At 41.0% G+C, this 22,249-nt stretch overlaps 1 protein-coding gene and 1 long non-coding RNA gene across 2 annotated transcripts in view; one reads left to right on the top strand and one right to left on the bottom strand.

Moving 5' to 3' along the window:
• The window catches only part of LOC123384388, a 50,681-nt gene extending 30,781 nt beyond the window's left edge, over positions 1-19,900 (top strand). The window contains exon 2 of the long non-coding RNA XR_006595412.1: positions 19,563-19,900. This is a non-coding gene — a long non-coding RNA (uncharacterized LOC123384388). The remainder of the gene's footprint in view (positions 1-19,562) is intronic.
• Positions 18,765-22,249, bottom strand: part of KIZ (kizuna centrosomal protein) — a 143,264-nt gene continuing 139,779 nt past the window's right edge. The window contains exons 12-13 of the mRNA XM_023251505.2: positions 21,287-21,330; positions 18,765-18,914 (exon numbers count right to left, since the gene is read on the bottom strand). Coding sequence (XP_023107273.2) covers positions 18,811-18,914; positions 21,287-21,330 — 148 coding nt within the window. The 3' untranslated portion in view covers positions 18,765-18,810. The remainder of the gene's footprint in view (positions 18,915-21,286; positions 21,331-22,249) is intronic.

The raw sequence follows: 22,249 nt of genomic DNA, 5'->3' as shown, positions 1-22,249 counted from the left end.
ACCAGGGCAACAAAGGCAGCATGAAGATCTAAACACTTTGTATTTAAAGATGAATTCAGGCCAAGACTGGCCTCAGAGGGAGAACCGCTTAGTCTCTTTCTGCCCACTCAAAGCCAGGCTTGAGAGTCCTACTGGGCTGAGAGGCTCTTCAAGGATCTCAAGTTTGCCCAGCAGGATGATGTTGACCTTCTGTTTTAATCAACGGTTCTTCCCCTGAGGCCACACGGAAGAGGGAGCCTGCAATCTGTCCTTTCCCCTTCTTTTCTCTCTCTGAAGCCCTTCCTTAGTCCTTGCAGAGCTATTTCCTTGGGAAGAAATAGGTAAACATTTACATCTGACTTCCATGGTCCTAGGGATAGTCTGTGGGGTTCCCATAGTGGTCTGTTTTCTGATACTTTCCTGGGGTAGAAGGTGGAAGAGGGGAACTGTCCAAACCAAAGGTCATGCATGGTCCCTTTCCCTGCAGGCAGAGGACTTACAGGAAAGGGACTGTGCCTTAGAGAACTGAGAACATGAATAAACCTTCCAAAGCCCTTGTACACATTTTGGTGTCTATTAGAATAAAATAATGACTTCCCTACATGATGCAAAAGCAGTAGAAGCTCATCAGGACCCTTCAGGATCCTTCCATGCAGTATCAATAAGAAGCTTGTGAATTTATTTGACTTTAGGCTAGATAATGTGCAAACCAAGAAAAATTAGAACAGTGTATGTCTGGTTCTTCCTGCAAAAAAAAAAAATTACTTTTGTTAATGCCATGACTAGTGTTAATAGACTCTTGTATTCTGGACTCCTCCCTGAATCTGGAGATATCTCTTCCACCAACAGAAGCAAGAAGGTCCTGAGCTGACTTACTTTCACTCTCTTGATACCACATTGCAAAAACTGTCCACCCTCTTTTCTTCCTAATCACCGGGTCTCATTCTTTCTAAGCATCACTTCCCAGAGTGATTAATCTCTACTCAAAAAAGGTACCCTGAAGTAAACATTAAGGAGGTAGGCGTTCCCATAGAGGAAATAACTTGGAATTACTAATATTATTACAATATACCATATAAGCAAGGATACTAAGTGTTTATGTATGACCATAAATGAAAATAATATATATGAAACATGTTATAACCTAGAAAAGACTAGTTTAGAATAGTCTTTACCACAAATGATAGCTCCCGTTAAAACTCAGGACCTGTGACAAAGGTAGAACAGGTGTTGCTCCCCATTCTGAGAGGAGCAAATTGCTGCCCAGGTAATAATCACACTGTGAATTTCTAGTTATGATCCTTTTCTTCAGTAAGTTCAAGAATTCTACATGTCTCTAAAAACCAAATGCAGTGAGTAAGCCTCAAGTAGCTTCTGCAGCTTAAAAAAAAATGCCCTAAGGATTCATTTGGGCACAAATAACAAAATTCAAATATAGACTATCCGTTGAATGCCATTGCTGAGTTAATGTTAATTGTCTTAAATATGACCATAGTAACGTGATTAGGTAGGAGATGTCCTTATTCTTCAGAGATGCAAGCTGGAGGATGTAGAACATCCATCAGGGAAAAGGGTACCACAGAGGAAAGGAGAGTAGAGGTATCAGAAGCCCCCACTGGTTGGCTCAAGACCCCACTCAGATGAAAAACATACTTTTTTGCACATCTCTTGCTGCATAAATAAACCAGCCTGAAACATAGAGGCTTACAACAACAATTGTTTGTTTGTTCCCAATCTGCACTTTGGGCAGGCTGCTAGTATCTGCTTTGTGTGGCATCACCTCTGGTGCTCAAAGGGTTGAGGGCTGGACTTACTGTTGTCCAGGTTCCTTGGTTCTCCTCCTCAGATCTTCTCATGTGGTTAGCTTGGACTTCCTTACAGCATGGTGTTCTCAGAGAAGTCAGATTTCTTACACAGTAGCTGATTCCCCTTGAGCAAAAGTTGGAACCTTCCAAGTGTTCATAAGTCTTAGGCCTAGAATGGGCCCTGTGTCAGTTCTGCTGCAGGCCATAAGGCCAGGCCAGATTAAAAGACTTAAATACCAGAAGGAGAGGCTCATTGTGGGGGTCACTAAATGAACAGTTTGCCACACATAGGGATCAGGGACTGTGACCAGTGATATTTCCAATGGGCCAGGAACGGCTGGAACAGGGTACATGAGAGGTGACTATGTTTCAAAAATCTTTGGCTCCTTGATCTCTGTTAATAGTAGTTGAACTGTTCCGTAAAAACAGAGGGAAACAAAGGTATTCTTCTTGCAGCTCCTCTACAAGAATTGAAGAAGCTCATCTACATTGGGATATAGTATAAAATATTTCCCAGACATATTTGACCATGGTGAACACTTTATAAGAGTATGCTTAGAGACATTAAGAACTGTAAAGACTCAAATTTGGATGAAAGTAAATTTAAAATTTAATAACACTTTAAAAAACTGTGGTAAAATATACATGACATAAAATTTACTATCTTGGGGCACCTGGGTGGCTCAGTTGGTTAAGAATCCAACTCTTGGTTTTTGCTCAGGTCATGATCTCAAAGTTCACAAGTTTGAGCCCTGAGTCGGACTCTGTGCTGATCATGCAGAGCCTGCTTGGGATTCTCCCTCTCTCCCCTCTGTCTGCCCTTACCCCCCCCCCCCCCCGCCCCTCTCAAATAAATAAATAAATAGAAAAAAGTTACTGTCTTAACCATTTTTAAGTGAATAGTTCAGTGGTATTAAATGCATTCACATTGTTGTGCAATGATCACCACCATCTGCAGAACTCTTTTCATCTTGTAAAACTAAAAGGCTATATTCATTAAACACTAATTCCTCATTTCTATCTCCTGTCAACCCCCCAGCAACCACCACTGCACTTTCTGTCTCTACAAAATTTATCCACTCTTAACTATGTAAGTGGAATCATACAGTATTTGTCTTTTTGTGATTAGCTTATTGATAGCCACCCTTGCTCTCTTTTTGTTACTATTTGCATGGGAGATATTTTCCATACTTTCACCTGCAATCTGTTTGAGCCTCTAGGTTTATTTAAAAAAAATTTTTTTTCAACGTTTTTTATTTATTTTTGGGACAGAGAGAGACAGAGCATGAACGGGGGAGGGGCAGAGAGAGGGAGACAGAATCGGAAACAGGCTCCAGGCTCCGAGCCATCAGCCCAGAGCCCGACGCGGGGCTCGAACTCCCAGACCACGAGATCGTGACCTGGCTGAAGTCGGACGCTTAACCGACTGCGCCACCCACGCCCCAAGCCTCTAGGTTTAAAGTGAGTCTCTTGTAGACAGCACAGAGTTTGATCATGTTTGTTTTTTTTTTAATCCATTCTGCCAATCTCCATCTTTTGATCAGAGAGTTTAGTCCATTTACATTTAAAGTAATTACCAGTAATAAGGGATTTGCTTGTGTTATTGTGGTATATTTTATATGCCTTGTAGCTTTTTGGTACCTCATTTCCTTCATTATTATCTTCTTTTTTGTTTAGTTGATTTTTTTTTTGCAGTGAAATGTAATTCTTTTCATTTCCTTTTGTGTATATTCTATAGCTATTTTCTTTGTGGTTACCATGGGAATTACACTTAACATTCTAACATCATAACACTCCAATTGAAATGTATACCAGATTAACCCCGGTAGCATACAAAAACCTTGATCCTATACAACACTGTCCTCACCCCCTTTCAGTTATTGATGTTACAAAATTACATCTTTATACATTGTATGTCCAAAAACATAAACTAGCAATTGTTTTTTAATGCATCAATCTCTTAAATTATGTAGGAAGCAAAATGTGAAATTATAAAACCAAAGCTATAATAGTAGCTTCTAAACTAATAGTTTTAGAAAGTATATTAGTCTCTTAAATCATGTAGAATACAAAAATTTGAGTATAAACCAAAGTTAAACTAATACCAGCTTTTACACTTGTTTGTGTGTTTATATTTACTGAGATCTTTATTTCTTCATGAAATTTCAAGTTACTGTCTAGTGTCCTTTCATTTCAACCACAGCATTCCTTTTAGCATTCTTGCAGGGCAGATCTAGTGGTAACCAACTCTCTCAGCCTTTGTTTATCTGGGAATATCTTAATTTCTCCCTCACTTTTGAGGGACAGTTTTTCCAGATGTCAGATTCTTGGTTGACCGTTTTTTTTTCCTTCAGCACTTTGAATATAACAGCCCACTACCTTCTGGCCTCCAAAGTTTCCGATGGGAAATCTGCTAATAATATTACTAAGGATCCCTTATATGTGATGCATTGCTTCTCTCTTACTGCTCTTAAGATTCCCTCTTTGTCTTTGTCATTCAACAGCTTGATTATAATGTGTCTTGGTATAGTTCTCTTTGAATTCATCCTACTTAGAGTTTGTTGAGCTTCTTGGATGTTCATATTCATGTCTTTCATCAGACTTGGGAAGTTTGGGGCATTAATTTCTTTGACTAATCCCTCTGCCTCTTTCTCTCTCTCTTCTTTTTCTGAGACTCCCACGATGCATATGTTCATCCAATTTATGGTGTCCTACATGTCATCTAGGCTCCATTCACTTTTCCTCAGGCTTTTTTCTTTCTGTTCTTCAGACTCAATAATTTCAATTGTCCTAACTCCAAGTTCACTGATTTTTTTTTTCTTCTTCTTCTGGCTGCTCTGCTATGCCTTTGAATCACTCTAGTGAATATTTCTTTTCAATTATTGTACTTTGTATTTCCAGAATTTCTTTTTAGTTTCTTTTTATGTTTTATATCTCTATTGATATTTCCATGTTGTTCACATTATTTTCCTGACGTTCTCCCTGTCTTTCTTTAGTTCTTTGAGCATCCTTACATACAGTTGTTTTAAAGTCTTTGTCTAGAAAGACTGCCCTCTGGTCTTTCTTTGTGACAGTTTCTGTTGGTTTCTTTTTTTTCTTTTTCCTTTGAATGGCCATACTTTCCTATATGCCTTGTGATTCTTTTTTTTTTTTTTTTTTAAATACTGGACATTTGAACCTAATAATGTAGTAACTCTGGAAATCAGATTCCTCCATTTTCTTGGGATTGATGCTTTTTGTTTTTGTGTTTTGATTTTTGTAGGCTGTGTCTGTGCTGGGGATAAGCCTGAGGCATAAACTTAAGGTCTTCTCACGGCTTTTTTAAGCCTGTGCCTTTCCTGGCCATGTGTGGTGATTTTTTAAGTGCCCTCATATATGTGATTCCTTTTGAAAGTCCTAGACTTTATATGTCTGGCTCTCATAAAGGGGAACGGAGAAAGGAAAAAAATGAAGAGGATAAAAAGAGGGAAATAAAAGGAGTGCTGGCCCTTGAATTCCCCTGGAAGTTGTTTCAGTTGGAGTGGGAAGGGCTTGCAACATTGTGAGGAGAGGTGCAACAGTGGACACCTGCCTATGTTTCTGCATCTCCAAGATCAGAAGCAACAATCAACAATCAGAACACAAATCCTCAATTTTTGGAGGACAGTGTCCTTATTGCCCACCCTGGCACCCAATAGTTGACTGATGCCACGTGCTATATGGCTGAGTGCAGGAGGAGGGGAGAGTGCTACAATGTTGGGAGCTGAAATTGTCCAGAATTAACTGCAACAGGCATTCCAATTTTCCTCTGGAAGTTGCAAGTCTTGAAGCATACTCCAGAGTTCCAAAATAGTTAGATCAGCCAGATTCTGCCAATGCAATCACTGCATAGATCAGGAGACAGATTCCTGGTGCTTTCTACTCTGCCATCTTCCCAGAATCATTTCTTCTCTAGTTTGGACTCTTGTCCTCCAAACATAGAGGATGAGTTTCTCATTGTATTATAATTCTGGTTTTTCTGCTGTCTGTATTCAGTGCCAACATGACACCTGCCCCTGAGTCTCATGATGTATGTTGACAGTCTTTCTTCTCCTATATCCTGCCAAGGGGATCTGAGGTTCAATGTCACTATAGAGTCAGAATGTGAGACACAGGAGCCTAATATGAGCTCCTTTGGTATAAGAAAATCCTAATTGCTCAAAGGTAAAAGTAATTATGTAGTCACGTAGTCCCTTTGGCACATGCATGCCCAGAATGACTGAACTCCCACTTGTTCAATTTCTATTGGTCCTTTGAGACTTAGCCAAAGTTTACCTTCTTATATAAGCCTGATAGGACTCACTCACAGACAGTAGTCTATTTAATCCTTTAACTGTATTTCCATGGAATGGCAAATAATATTCTTATCTAATACTAATTGGGTACCTACTATGTGAATGATATTGTGTTGTGTACTGGGATTCAAATATAGGCTTGTTTGCCTCCTGAACCTGAGTGTTTAACCATTTCATGATTTGGCCTCTCCAGAGATGTTCCTCTATCAATATTTAGCACATAGCATTGTGTGTCAAAGGCTACCAGTTTTCCACCAAAATCCATTTTCCTCTTTTTCCTGGCAATATGGCTGCCCAGCTGGAGATTGTTTCCCAACCTACTTTATAGCTAGGTATGGCCAAATAACTAAGCATTTGCTGATGAAATGTAAACAATAACCATGTTATCCCTTAATAGAAAAATTCCTTTCCTAGGACTTCCAGTCTCTACCTCCTCCTGTGTCTGCAACCCAGTTTGGCCATGCAGACCAAGATGATGCCCTAGGAATGGTAGAGGAAGAAAATGGAAGGAACCTGGATTTATTTTTTTTAAGTTTATTTGTTTATTTTCAAGAGAGAGTGAAGGAGCAAGGGAGGGGCAGAGAGAGGGAAATATAGAATCCCAAGTAGGCTCTATGCTGTCAGTGCAGAGCCCAATGTGGGGCTCAAACACACAAACTGTGAGATCATGACCTGAGCCGCGATCAAGAGTCTGACACTTAACTGACTGAGCCACCCAGGTGCTCTGGAACCTGGATTTCTGAATGTGTAAGAAAAGACCATCTGCCAAACCTGGGGCTGTTAATGAAAGAGAAATAAATTTCCATATTCTCAAAGCCACTGTATTTGGGGGCCTATTTGTCATAGCAGCTAAAACATCACCCTAAACAATTTGCATATAGATGACCTGTTTCTTTCCTATGAGACAGGGAAGTCCTTGATTCATCTCTCCATATATTTGGCCTGGCATAATGGCTGGGGCATAGCAAGTGCTCCAGAATGAATGCTCTTGTTAAACAAGTGATTGAATAAATTGTTACTTCTTATACAATTGCAAAGATGCCTGTGAGAAATGTTTGAGCACTGAGAGTACATACAGGCATATCTGAAAAGGGAGAAAGAACTGGTCCTTGGCAAGAACTGGGACCAGGATGCAAGACTGACAGCATTCTTGTTGCACCAGAGGGAGGGATGTATTTTGATTTCAGCTGATTTCATACAGTTGCCGTAAGTATGCTTGCAAGTGCTATTAAGGCCTGGCCAGCAGGGCCCTATGAATACCATTTAGTAAACTACCATGGTGATTAAACCACAGGATGCTGCAGAATGGCTTCCTAGCTCTTTTCTCCAGCATGTTCCCTTGGTTGAGAAGCATCCAGCTTTAAATTTGGGAAGGCAGGGGATGGCAGCCATACTGTCCATCAGTATCATCTGTCGCCATCTTTGAGCTGCCAGCATGACAGCTGGGGTAGAGCAGGATCAGGTTGACTGGCAGAATGTTTTACATCTAATGAGTTTGTGCACAATAATAGTATAATAAATAAGGCTCTAGAGGAACTCGGTTATCGCTTGCATTCCAAAAGTGAGATATGGCCTTACCAGAAGCTCACAGAGCCATCTGTCATCAAATATTAGTCTTTGTGTCAATGGCTGGACTGGCCTGAGGAAATGGAAAACATCAGCGCAGTGAGGCAAATGGCGACACCACGTCGTTCAAAAAGATTTAAAGGGAACTACCTTAAGGAGCCAGAGATTTCCAGATGATTCTGAAATAAATACACAGGACCACTACCAGAAGCAGTTAGACTTGAAATCTTGGCTGCTGAATGCTAATGAGTGTTTCTACTGGATGAGTTCAGTTTCTGTCACTCGGGGTAAGTTCTTGAGTAATATAATCCTTATCTGCTTGGATTTGGGGCTGGAATTATTGCAATCTTCTTTAATGTGTTTTTGCCAGTTTGATACATCGAAATCTGATCGTCACCGAAGCACTTTGCTGATGACACAGCTGTAGTGACAGGAATATTGAAAGTGGACGAAAGCTTGAGAACTGGATAAAAGCTTTCAGGATTCATAGTTTGGTTTCCTTATTTTTTCTTGAGGGTAGGGAGGAGGGAACTCATGAGCTGTCACCAATGGAGAATTGGTCAGTTAATAACTCCACTAATGCTGAGAGTGGCAAACCACACGGTAATGAGAGAAGCCTGGGAGGACACAGTGGCGACCAACAATTTAAAAAGCAAGTGCAATTAGAAAAGCAATTCACCGAGATGAAAGGTTCAAGGCTAGCCAAATCCCCGTGGCAGAAAATGTGGGAGATTTTATGGGCCTTTTTCTAGATCATGTCTTCATCCAGCACTGACCTTCATAGGATTTATGCCTGGAGGAAATGTGATTTCCCACTGTTGTTGGAAAACCCTGCCTACACTTCCGTGGGGGGCTACAGGGATGGATCCCAGGGACAGACTTCAGTGAGGGCGACTTTGGTCATTCAAACTCAATGTAATCTGTCCCTGAATTTGTTTTCCCTGTTTAGAACAACCCTTCCCAAGTGTATTCCAGGACCAGTACTGGTAGATCTTTACAGTAGATATGGTAGGATGGTGCTTAGCATCCATTCCAGCAGCCTGTGGTACGCTTGCTATACTGCAGATCCTGGAAAGCTAAAAATTACATTTTCTAGATTCCCCTCAGCTAGAGTTCTTTGTGATTTAGGCAGGTCCTACCAATCAGATGTATGGGATTTGGACAGTGGTTTCATAACAGTGGCTGAGATTGGTCAGTTGGTGTTTAATAGGCACAGAGCTGCAGTTGTACAAGATGCAAAGAATTCTGGAGATGGATCGTGGTGATGGCTGTCCAAAAATGTGAATGTACTTACTGCCACTAAACTGTGCCCTGAAAATGGTTATGATGGCAAATTTTACTTTATGTGTGTTTTACCATAACTTAAAAAAAAAAACTTAAAAAAATATTCCACTTTTGTGCACATATAAAAAGGCAAATGTAGTAGACCAATTAAATGTCACTGCTTTCCTAAAACTCCTTCACATATAGAATGTGCATCTTCTAAACCGTTTTTTTTTTTAATTTTTAAAAGATATTTATTTAGTTTTGAGAGAGAGAGAGAGAGAGAGAGAGAGAGAGCGTGAGTGGGACAGGGGCAGAGAGAGAGGGAAACACAGAATCTAAAGCAGGCTCCAGACTCCGAGCTGTCAGCACAGAGCCCGACGCGGAGCTTGAACCCATGAACTGGAGATTATGACCTGAGCCAAAGTCAGACGCTTAAGTGACTGAGCTACTCGGGTGCCCTTAAATCACTTTTTGATTCAGAGTTGCTGATGTCAACAATTCTCCATGTTTTCCTTGTCTGTGCCATGAGGTATGTTGGCAGGGTAACATTTAAGAGTGCTCCCCGGGGCACCTGGGTGGCTCAGTTGGTTGACTGTCTGACTCTTGATTTGGGTTCAGGTCATGATTCCAGGGTTGTGAGATTGAGTCCCACCTCAGGCTCCACACTGAGCATGGAGCCTGCTTAAGATTCTCTCTCTCTGTCTCTATCTCTCTAAAAAAAAAAAAAAAAAAAAAAAAAAAAAAAAAAAAAAGAGTGCTCCTCTAGTGTCCCCATAATTTTCACCAAGTGGCTGCCGTGCATTCTGCACATTGGTGCATCAGCTCAGGCAATGACGTCTATGCCCCGAGTGTTAACTGGACAACACGATACATGCCAATTGCAGAGTTATTCAAATTAAAAAAAAATGTGTTAGAAGCAATGACATATTTTTCCTGACTGTTATTAGATGATGAGCTGGATAAGCCTAAGATAAGAGTGCAAAATTCTCTCTCTAGATGGAAATCTCTTCCTCTGTTTAAAACTCTTCAATGGGGGTGCCTGGGTGGCTCAGTCGGTTAAGCGACCAACCTCGGCTCAGGTCATAATCTTGCGATCCGGGAGTTGGAGCCCCGCCATAGGGCTCTGTGCTGACAGCTCAGAGCCTGGAGCCTGTTTCGGATTCTGTGTCTCCCTCTCTCTGACCCTCTCCCGTTTATGCTCTGTCTCTCTCTATCTGAAAAATAAACAAACGTTAAAAAAATTAAAAAAAAACCAAAAAATAGTAAAACTCTTCAATGGCTTCCAAATACTGATCAACAGAAGAAAGTCCAGACTCCTTAGCATGTGGTACAAAGTTCTTCATGACTCGTTTCTTTAAAAAATTATAAACTATTTTATTTAATTTATTTTTTATTTTTTAAAAATGTTTTATTTATTTTTGAGAGAGAGACAGAGACAGAGCATGAGTGGCGGAGGGGCAGAGAGAGAAGGAGACACAAAATCCAAAGCAGACTCCAGACTCTGTGCTAACAGCTCAGAGCCTGATGCAGGGCTCAAACTCAGGAACGAGATCATGACCTAGGCTGAAATCCGACACTTAACCGACTGAACCACCCAGGTGCCCCCAAAAATTGTAAACTATTTTAAACACACAAAAAATGCAGAGAACAGCATTACATGAATGACATGAAACACCACCCGAATTGGACAGATATTTGACAAATGTTAACATTTGGCCATATTTGTCAAGAATATTTGCTTGTTAATCTAAAGAAAGAAGCTGTTACTGATGCATTATACTTCTCTATTTACCACTCATCATAGTGTCTTCTTTTCTTCCCCAGAGCTAATCACTTTCTTGGAGATGTTGTGAACCCCTTCCTTGCATGTTTTTATACTTTTGTCATATACAAACCTTCTCTCCCCTTTCTATAAACAACACACTGCATTGTTTCATGTTTTTCACTTTTACATGTATTTTATGAACTGTATAAATCCTCCAGCAATGTGTTTCTTATTGTTTTCTTGTTGGTGGGCACTAAATGTCCAAATTTTTACTATTTCAAACAATACTGCAGCTAAGTTTTTGTCTCTCTGTGTACTACAAGGAGAGTTTCTCTTTGTCCCATAGAGATATCAGAGAGCCACAAATGTGTGTCACATGGTAATTTAAATTTTCTAGTAGCCACATTAGAAAATGTAAAAAAAACCCAAAACTGGTGAAATTAATTTTAACAATATATTTTGACTCAACATATCCAATGTCTCTATTTCAAGCTATAACCAAAATACAAATTAATGAAATAATGAAATAATGAAAAATATAATGATTTTACTTATATGTGGAATCTAAAAAAACAGTTAAGCAGAAACAGATCCATAAATACAGAGAACAAACTGTTGGTTGCCACAGTGGGGGATAGAGGGATAGGCAAAATGGGTGAAGGGGAGTGGGAGATACAGGCTTCCAGTTATGGGGTGACTAAGTCATGGGGATAAAAGGCACAGCACAGGGAATATAGTCAGTGGTACTATAATATTGTTGTATGGTGATAGATGGTAGCTACACCTGTAGTGAACATAGCGTAATGTATTTACAAAATTAGCGAAGTATGTTATGTTATTTCTTTCAGAGACAGTCTTGAGATCCAAAATGATTTTCTCAGTTTGGACTAAGCCAAACTGCTCATGTGCTCAAGAGTCACGCACGACTGGTGATGACTGTATTGGACAGTGTGGCTCTATATATTTAGAGGGAGAACCATAGCGTCATAGGATCTGATATGCCATCTGCAACCTTACTTGATGTGTGTTTCTTCATAGTTAATGAAAGTCCTTCTTTCCTGCTATCCTACCCAAACCTCAGAGTGATCTGCCTCCAATCTTGGCCAGTCTACTGGCTATGAAATGACACCCCACTGTACTTTTCTTTTGCTGTTTGGTATACTAGTAACTCTAAGTAACTTTTATGTTTACTGATCATTTGGTTTTCTTTGTCTATGAATTGCTCATTCTAATCCTTTTTTTTCATATTCTGCTGAGTTGTATTTTTTATTGATCTATGCTTCTCTATGTATACAGATCTTTGATGGGCATGTATCCTACATAAGTCATCTTCTAGCCTATAATTTGTCTTTTAATATTGGTGTTTCAGTTATATGGAATATTTTCATTTCAATGTGGTAGTATTTATCAATATTTTCTTATGTGAGTTTGTGCATTTTCCTCATGCGTTAAGAAATTCTTCTTTGTTCTGAAGTCATAAAATTAATTGCCTTTTTTTTATTTAAGAGTTTTCAAGTTTTTCTTTTTCACATTTGCTTCTTTATTTGAGCTGGAATTTCCTTTGTATTGAGAGTGAGGGGGGTGCCTGGGTGTCTCAGTCGGTTGGGCATCTGACTCTTGATTTTGGCTTAGGTCATGATCTCATGGTTTGTAAGATTGAGCCCCACATAGGGTTTTGCACTACAGTGTAGAGTCTGCTTGGGATTCTGTCACCCTCTCTCTCTCTCTGCCCCCCCCCCCACCCCTGCACTCTCTTTCAAAATACATAAATAAAAAAACTTAAAAAGGAAAGAGTGAAGTAGAAATTTAATTTTACCACCTCACCACCTGAGGATGGTTACTATCAAACAACAGAAAATAACTGTTGGTGAGGATGTGGAGAAGGTGGAATCCCTATGCACTGTCCTTGAGAATGTAAAATGGTACAGCCACTGTGGAAAACAGCTTGGTACTATAATTATCATTAAACAAGCAAAAAATAGTATGGCGTTTCTTCAAAAAATTGAAAATAGAATTTGGGCACCTGGGTGGCTCGGTTGAGCTTCCTACATAGGCTCAGGTCTTGAAGTTTGTGAGTTTGAGCCCCAGATTGGGCTTGCTGCTGTCAGCACAAGCTGTCCCCCTCTCCCTGCCCTTCCCCCACTTGCACTCTCTCAAAAATAAACATCTAAAAAAAAAATAAAAATAAAAATAGAATTGATGATCCATATGATCCAGCAACTCCACTTCTGGGTATATATCCAGTAAGGCCTGAGATCAGGATCTTGAAGAGATGTTTGTACATCCATGTTCATAGCAGCATTATTCACAATAGCGGAAACATGGAAGCAACCAAAGTGTCCACTGACAGATGAATAGATAACCACATATCCATTCCACATATCCATGGAATAGATAACCATGTATATGTGGCATATACATACAATGGAATATTATTCATCCTTAAGAAGGAAAGAAATTCTGACACACATCTCCAGTGTGGGTGAACCTTAGGGACATTTATATGAGTGAAGTAAGCTGGTCACAAAAAGACAAACACTGCATGATCCCACTTATATGAGGTACCTTGAGTAGTCAAAATCATAGTGACAGAAAGTAAAATGGTGGTTGCCAGGGGTTGTAGGGAGGGGGAATTCAGAGTTTTAGTTAAACAAGATGACAGAGTTCTAGAGATGGATGGCGGTGATGGGTGCACATTGTGAATGTATTTAATACCACCAACTCACACATTTAAAAATTCTTAAGATGATACATTTTATGTTACCTACATTTTGCCACAATAAGAAAGCTTGGGAAAAAATGTACTGGGGGGAGTTGGAAGGGCATCGAATGTACCTGAATGAATAAATGAATTAATGGTGGGAAGGAGTGAGGCAGGGAAGAGGGAACGGCCTTTACTTTCTTTAATCTGGAAAGAAAGGAGATGTCAGCCACTAAGAGGTTGCAGCAAAAGGAAAACAAAGCAGCTTATACTTCAATCTCAGCAAAATAGGGGACAGGTTACAAGGTACATCCTTCAGCCAGGGGAAGAAAGAGGTTCAGAAGGGCTGGGGCAGTGGCGTGCCATTGATAAAGGGCCCTAAAGATGTCACTAGGCACTGAGAGTGAAATTTATGCAAAAATAAACATTTCATGATGACCATGTAAAAAAAAAAATTAGCTTGGTGTCTTGCCACGTGGTTTGCCAATTGGTCCAGTACCATTTATTGAAAAGTCTGTTACCGCCTCCCTGATTTCTAAAACTACATCTGTCTACACTCAGTTCTCCTGCCTGGGAATATCACTAGAGCCTCCCTTCTGCTCCATGTTTTTATCTCTGAGCCACTACCACAGGGACTAATTACTATTCTTTATAATAAATCCTAATGTTTGCCACCACAAGACCTCCTTTCTATTCTTCAAACTTGTCATGGCCATTTTGGTCCTTTAAATTCCTTCTCAGTTTTATGACCAGTACTGCAAAAGACCTGTTGGGATTTTGATTGAAATGGAATAACTTTCTGGGTTAATTTGGACAGAATTGTGAATTTCAAGATATAGGATTGTCCCCAAAATGGAACATGTCATTCTCTCTTGTCTCAGTGTGTACAATTTTGTCTTTCAATAATTCCTTAAAAAAAAATTTAGATTTTTGATACATCATTTTGGTTGTTACTGTAAATGACATCTTTCAAAAATTTAGTTTCAAACTGGTTTTCCTAGTGCATTGCTGAACTGTCACCAACTTTGCTGAGCTCCATGGTTCTAATACTTTGCCTTTAGAGTCTCTTGATTTTCTTTGGAGATCATCAGATTGTGTGAAAATAAAACACACACAGAGACCAGTCTTGAAAATTCTGGGCAGGGGCACCTGGGTGGCTCAGTCGGTTAAGCATTTGAGTTCAGCTCAGGTCTGATCTCATGGTTTGTGGATTCGAGCCCCGTGTCAGGTTCTGAGCTGACAGCTCTAAGCCTGGAACCTGCTTTGGATTCTCTACCTCTCTCTCTGCCCCTCCCTCGCTCATGCTCTGTCTCTGTCTCTCTCTTTCTCTCAAAAATAATAAACATTAAAAAAACAGTTCTGAGCAGACAAAACCACTTCAGTCGTACAAGCAAAGCTTAATTTAGCTTATTTTGTGAGACAAGCGAGGCTAACTTGACCTTTACCTCTTGCTTATACTTTTGAAAATCATAAGTGAAACTTAAATTGTTACCCCAAGTTGATAAGTGGTAGCCACTAACCAATTCCCTTTCATTTAAGAATATTCTAACGTGGGACACCTGGGTGGCTCAGTAGGTTGAATGTCCAACTTCAGCTCATGTCATGATCTTGCGGTTCATGAGTTCGAGCTCCACAAACTGCTGTCAGCTTGTCAGCGTAGAGCCTGCTTCAGATCCTCTATCCCCTTCTCTCTGCTCCCCCCCCAACTTGCACTCTCCCAAAAATAAATACAAAGTAAAAATAAAAATAAGAATATTCTAATGGAACCAATCACTATGAAGAATAAGTCACTGGTTCTGCACTAAGCTGCTTGATGAAAACAGACCCCAGGGCCTCATTCCATGTTTTGGTTTCAGTGCTCCTGGTTTGCAAACATTTTGGCATGTGCATGACAAACTTCTATGAATTACTACTTCAGTGATTGAATAGTTTTGCTTCTCGTCTTTTCGAAACATTTGACATCTGTGGCTAATGAGCACAAATTCTTTCCCTCCCAGCCAGAGTTGCTACCTTCTCTTGGTGTGCCCCCCTGCCTTCGCAGATGTGTGCTCATGCTTGCTGCACACATGTCTTGTGCTAGCCTCACGCAAGCATTGCTTGTTTACACACATTCTTTTGGGTCTCAGTCTTGCAAGAGTCATCTCTCTGCCTATAGTCCCTTATTCCTCCAGCACCGCCCCATCCCAACAAATGTTACCTTCCCTAACTCAACCCAGGAGGGACAGTGTTTTCACTCCTCTGAGCCTGTGTGTGTGTTTAAGCTTATCTATCATCTGTCATCATCTTACTGTACATAATGTACCTCGCTTCAAGCTTTGTCTCCTTTGTTGAAGTGTGAGCACCCTGAGGTCAATGACTATGTTAGATCCATCCTTGTATTATTCCCAATGACTAGCACAAACAGTGCCTGACATACAGAAAGTGTCAGAAGAGGCTTGCTAGTAAGCAGATATTAAAGCTGTGTCTGAAGCTAGATTGGTAGGTGCTGGAAGGGCAGTTACCTCTGACATAGAGTTGGGTCCTTAGCACTGAGCTATAGCACTTGATTTTGTCAGGTGTTCAGGTCTCCATGCTAACCAAGCTCACCAAAGTCTCACTTTGTTTTGATGACCACTGGCAATTAATAGAGAATGTATATTCTGGTCTCTGCTCTCTGGTTCCTGACACAGAGCTCTAAACAGTTTTAAACTCTTGGAATTTCCCTGGGTGACAGGAGTGTCTTTTGTTCTGATGAGGTGATTCTGGGTGGGCTCCTGGTAGCTTCAGATTAGGGGTTCGTCATCAGGAAGACCAAGTCATGAGAAGCTTGGAACTTTCAGCCCCATCCCCCCATTCTTTGGAGAGGGGAGTGGGGCTCTGTAGAAGTGGGGTTGATAATCTATCATGCTTACATGATGAAGCCTCCATAAACATCCCAAAAGTAGGAGGTTTGGGAGCTTCCAGGTTGCTGAACACAAGCAGGTGCCGGTAGAGTGGCCCACCTGGCCAGGGCATGGAAGTTCCACACCCCTTCCCACACACCTCTTCCATCTGGATGTTCATCTATATCCTTTATCATACCTTTCATGATAAACAGGTAAAAGGAATTGTTTTCCTTAGTTCCATGAGCCACCTAGCAAATTATCAAAACCAAGGAGGGGCTGTGGCCATCGGATTTGTAGCCAAGTCAGACAGAAGTTGTGGATAACCTGGGGACCTACTACTTGTGACATGTGTCTGAAGTCGGGCGGGGGTGGGGCGGTCAGCCTTGTGGAACTGTGTCCTTAACCTGTGGGGTCTGCACTAAGCGCAGGTAGTGTCAGAACTGAATCGCATTGCAGGACGCCCAGCTGGGGTCAGATAATTGGTTGGTGTGGGAAAACCCCACATGTCTGGTGTCAGGAGTGTTGTGAGTTGTGATAGTGGTATGAGGGGACAGGAGAACACGGTGGGGGGACAGTGGTTCATACAAATAGTTTACAAACTTACATTGTCCCACTGCCTTTACCTGGGGAAACAAGACCACCTATGGGCCAGTGCATGACCCTCCAGGAATTTAAACCCCTGGAGACCCCAAAATGGACCAGAGAGCTGTCTGGTGAGCACAGCACAGTGGAGCTTAGTTAGCCAGCCCCTTAGCCATGCCCGCCAATCACTTGTCCTGTTATTTTCTTAGTATAATTTAAAAAGTCAATTATCTTCTTTTCTTTACAATGTATACAAAAGGGAAACTTTGTATTACTTCTATGCATTTTAAATCAGGGTCACTTGAGGTCAATAGGAAGGAAAAAAAGAATGTTATTAAATTTAGCTGGAAAATTTGCCTGCGAAGGGTGTTGGGTCCCAGGCCTACTCTACCACTATTCAGAAGTAAGATTAAGCATTAGGAAAGTGGTAGACTGCACAAAGCTAGGCTTTGTTCTGGGTCATCATCAGTACACATGACATGTGATCTCCAGCAAAAGGTGTTCAGATGTAGGACTCAATATTCCATGAGCACTGCTGACAAATACCTGGCTAGTGTGCTGGCTGAAGGGCTGTGTTATTGTCTGCTAAGATTTAAGAATTAAAAAATGAAATGTTCAAGACAATTTGAAAAACAAAGAAAAGGTAAAAACATAGAAAAGGTCTAGAAGGGTATCACCCAAATGTTCATGTTTACTGCTGGATTTTTGTGTGTGGAATAATTTTAGATTTATAGAAAAGTTGCAAAGATAATACAGAGTTCTTGTTATATCCCTCTGATCTTACCTTACCACAGTACATTTGTAAAAACCAAGAAAACAACACTAGTATAATTACTATCAACTAAACTCCAAACTTAATTTGGGTTTCCCCAAACTTTCCATTAATGTCCTTTCTTGGTTTGAGGATCCAACCTAGGATCCCACATTGCATTTAGTTGTCATGTGTCCTTTAGTTTGTGACTGTTTTTGTACATTTTCTTTGGAGCAATGTCGATTCAGAAATTTTGCTCATTTTTAAATTGAGTTTGTTGTCTTTTTATTGAATTATAAAAATTCTTTATATATTCTGGATACAAGTCCCTTTTTAGATATATGATTTGAAAATATTTTCTCCCATTCTTTTCACTTTCCTGATGGTGTCCTTTGCAGCAAAATGTTTTAATTTGGGTGAAGTCCAATGTATGTATCTATTTTTCTCAGTTAAGGACTTTTGGTGTCATATCCAAGAAACCATTGCCTAATTCAAGGTCAGAAAGATTTACACAATGCTTACTTCTGAGAGGTTTATAGTTTAGCTCTTACACTTAGGTCCTTGATGCATTTTGAGTTAATTTTGTATACAGTGTGAGGTAGGGATCTAACTTCATTCATCTGCAGTTCTTTGGCTCTTCAGTTGTCCCAGCACCATTTGTTGAAAAGATCACTCCTTCCCCATTGAATGGCTTGGCACCTTTGTCAAAAATTAAGTGACCATACACATGAGGATTTATTTCTGGATTATCAGTTCTAGATTATATATAAATTGATATTTCACTGATCTGTATGTCTATGCCAGTCCCATACAGTCTCAATTACTACAGCTTTCGTTTGTTTATTTCAGCTTTTAAGTAAGTTTCAAAATTGGGAAGTGTGAGTACTCCAACTTTGTTTCCTTTTTCAAGGTTGTTTTAGCTATTCTGGGTCCCTTGGATTTCCATATGAATTTTAGGACCAGCTTGTCAATTTCTACAAAGAAAGCAACTTACATTTCAATGGGCATTGCATATCACTTTGTTTTTTGATAACACTTCAAATGAATATGCTAGTTTATGTTTATGCCATGGAATTTCACTCCAGTAGCAATATGGTCCCAAGTGCTCCTATTAAACAATTAGGAAGCTTTAAAAGACATGTTTGTTTAGGACATCACATACAAACACAGGGTTTTAGGTTATTTAATGACTTTATTTCCAATGGTTGTTACTGCTTATTAGTCATAAAAATCACCAAAGTCATCGGCAGATGTGTTATGGTTTCTAGGGCGTAAAGCAGCTTCAATTTCTGAGTTACTGTCGTCAGATTCATCCCAAAAGGCTGGAAGAGAAAAACAGACAGCTATTTAACATCTCTCCACTCTGATAAGCTTGGCTTCATCAGTAGACTGGTTCCAGTGGACTGGAAGCACTGGCCTGCAAAAGGCCTACTGAGGGCTGAACCTGACCAGGTGCATCTGGATGCATGTCCATACTGCACAAATTTGCACATCTCAGTGTGTTCTATGGAAACACTGCAGAATATTTCCTTCCCCTTTTGTTGTGCTCAGCTCTTTACTGCAGGATGGGGATTTAAATCAGGATTAACACAGAAGCAGGGTTAGCCAGGTATTTCACCAGGCCTGAGACCACCTCAGCTTAGCTGCTCTTGCACTTTGATCCCCTTCTATACTTCACAAGGAAGACATGGTGGAAGAATAGGAGGCCTTGGGTGCACATGGTTTACTTGGGAGGTGATCCTGGGAACGATGGGAGGGGCTGGAATAGTGACACAGGAAGAGAGGAAGCCAGCAGAGGGTGTGTTAATGAGGGGGGCTGGCAGTGGACAAGGCGGCTCAGGCCTGCAGGGCACTCTCTGAGAAACTCAGAACTCTTCTCAAATTGTCCCAACAAAGAGTAAGGCAGTGGGGTTATTTATTGACCAACTTCCATTTCTCATTGGTTGAAGGTTATTCTCATTCTCAACCAGGGCATCAACTCCCAGGTACTCTGGGCTGCCCCATTGGGGCTGGGCATGTGCCTGCAGCCAGAGAAAGCCCTTAGGCAGATGCACAGCTGCTTGTGGTGGAAGGCCACAGCATGCCCGCGAACTGCACTGTGATCTCCAGCGTGGTCGGACAGGATGTGGTGGGACACGGTCTGCTATATGGACAATCTCCATGACCACCACTATCTCCACGGCACTCACTACCTGCCATTCTGTGATGACTTCTTATACACAACCCCATTTCATCCTTGTACCAACCTGGGAAGGTAAGTGTTAATGTCTCCATTTACTGAGCAAATGGGCTGAGAGAGGTTAAGTAACTGGCCCCAATCACAGAATTAGCGGGTGTTGAAGCCAGGAGTCCCACCCAGGTTGTCGGACTTATACCCACGCTCTCGACCACAACCTACTGGGACAGGGGTCTAAGCAGACAGGAATAGAGCAAGCCCAAGCTCTGCATAGGATATACCACAGTGTTAGCATGGAAGGTGGGGCTGAAAGACGAATAGGAGCTCATGGTGCTAAAGAAAAGGGGGGAACTGCATGAGCAAAGGCACAGAAGTACAAGCGTGGTATACAGGCATACCCCATTTTCCTGTGCTTTGCAGAGACTGTGTTTTTTTATAACTGAAGGTCTATGGCAACCCTACACAAGGCAAATCTATTGGTGCCATTTTTTCAACAGCATTTGTTCACCTTGTGTCTCTGTGTCACATTTTGGTACTTCTCTCATTATTCCAATTATTATTATTTCCATTATTATATTTCCTACAGTGATCTGTGATCAGTAATTATGACTCACTGAAAGCTCAGATGATGGCTAGCATCTTTTAGCAATAAGATGTTTTTTAATTATTTTTAAAGTATTTTAAGTTAATTTAATGTTAATTAACATTTTTTTAGACATAATGAATGCCGTTGTACACTTAAGAGACTACAGTACAGTGTAAACACAACTTTTACAGGCACTGAGAAACCAAAAAATTTATTTGGCTTTATTACAGTGATCTGGAACTGAACCTGTAGTATCTCTGAGGTACATCTATATTTGGAAAAAGCTGACTGTGACTAGATCCACAGAGGACAAGATCTTGGTAGGGACTGAGCTGGAAAGTAGGGATGTGGCCAGACCACAAAGGGAGAAAGTTGTGGACTCTATCCTGCACGTAGCAGGAGGCATTAGCAATTTTTAACCAGGAAGGTAAGAAGTTTACATGAGATTTTACATGCTGGTGGCCAGGTGGGGAGTGGGAGAGGGGCCAGATGGGAGGAAACCAGTTAGTGTCTACTGTAAGAGCCCTGTCATGTCATGAGAAGTGGGTACTCTCAGGGCATTAGCCATGAGGATGGGGACAGAGTCAAAAATCATTTCACAGGTAGAATATACCAGTGTTGTCAATCAATTGGATGTGGAGGCTGGGATACCCTGCAAATTCACACTTGCAAGTTAGAATGCTATGCCACCGTGGCCCATGGCACCCCATATGTTGTCAGCTCATAGCCCTGTCACTGAAGAATGGTTCCTCGATAGCCCTCCAATCCCCCTCAGAGACCATAATCACCCTGGGGAGAGCCACAGGGCGCCCAGTGATCGCACACACGCTTCACAGTCCTTACAGGAGGGTGCAGGAAACAAGAAACACGTCACAAAACAACTCTGGGTTAAAACACAAGATGAAAATCTAGCCTCCAGTGATTTCTCTTACCTTTAGACTCTAAATTGGTAGTTAGTTTCTTTTCATTTTCATGCCTGAAAAATAAAGAAATAGCCTGAGTCTTGCAAAAAAAATGACAATCAGACTGATATTTTTATAATGAGCACATTAGCAAAGAAGTACTGCACTGAAAGGCCAGAAATTTTACACGTTCTCCCTGAGTCTTAAGAGCAAGAAGAAAATGTCAGGCGGCGCCTGGGGGGCTCAGTCAGTTGAGCTTCTGACTTGTGATCTCGGCTCAGGTCATGATCTCTCGGTTCGTGGGATAGAGCCCCGCATTGGGGCTGTGCTGACAGCATGGAGCCTGCTTGGGATTCTTCCTCTGCTCCTTCCCTGCTCTCTTTCTCAAAATAAATAAATAGAATACTTTAAAAAAAAAAGAAGAAAATGTCAGGACCTCGGTGGCCAGAGTTACTTGCTGATGCTTTGGTGGGTGGGTCCCTATTGCGACAGCATCACCAGTATCCCTGAGTGCATTCTCTGCTGGCCCTGCAGACACCGGGTCATAGTGTGCCCTGCAGGCATCCCTTGCAGCGCAGGACAATGAGCACCTGGGCGGTGAGGTAGAGGATCCACTTCCCTTCAACAGCCTTCCCAAAACATGTCCAGGCAAAGCTTTGGCACTTTTAGACAAGCTAAAAGTGAAATACCCGAAGTAGAGAATCCAAGATAGAATACAAGGAGAAGCTGGCGGGGAAGATAAGATCCTCATCTCCATCAAGCCAGTGATACCAATCCTTAACGGCTTGACAAGGGAGTCCAAGATAAACTCTCAGTCTGCTTAATTAAAAACACTAACTTAAGACAGAAAAACGTAAGTATCCTGGACACCGAGGTGTAGGTTTCTGGGTATCACATACACAAAGATGCTAGTGTCTATGGCATCTAATACCTAGCAACCTGTTCTTGCCAAGGTATTTGCTGGGATTTACATTTATATATTATTGCATTAAA

Source organism: Felis catus, chromosome A3, assembly GCF_018350175.1.
Source record: "Felis catus isolate Fca126 chromosome A3, F.catus_Fca126_mat1.0, whole genome shotgun sequence".
NCBI classification, from domain to species: domain Eukaryota; kingdom Metazoa; phylum Chordata; class Mammalia; order Carnivora; family Felidae; genus Felis; species Felis catus.
The sequence above is the reverse complement of the archived record's forward strand: the minus strand, read 5'-3'. Positions and strand labels throughout refer to the sequence as shown.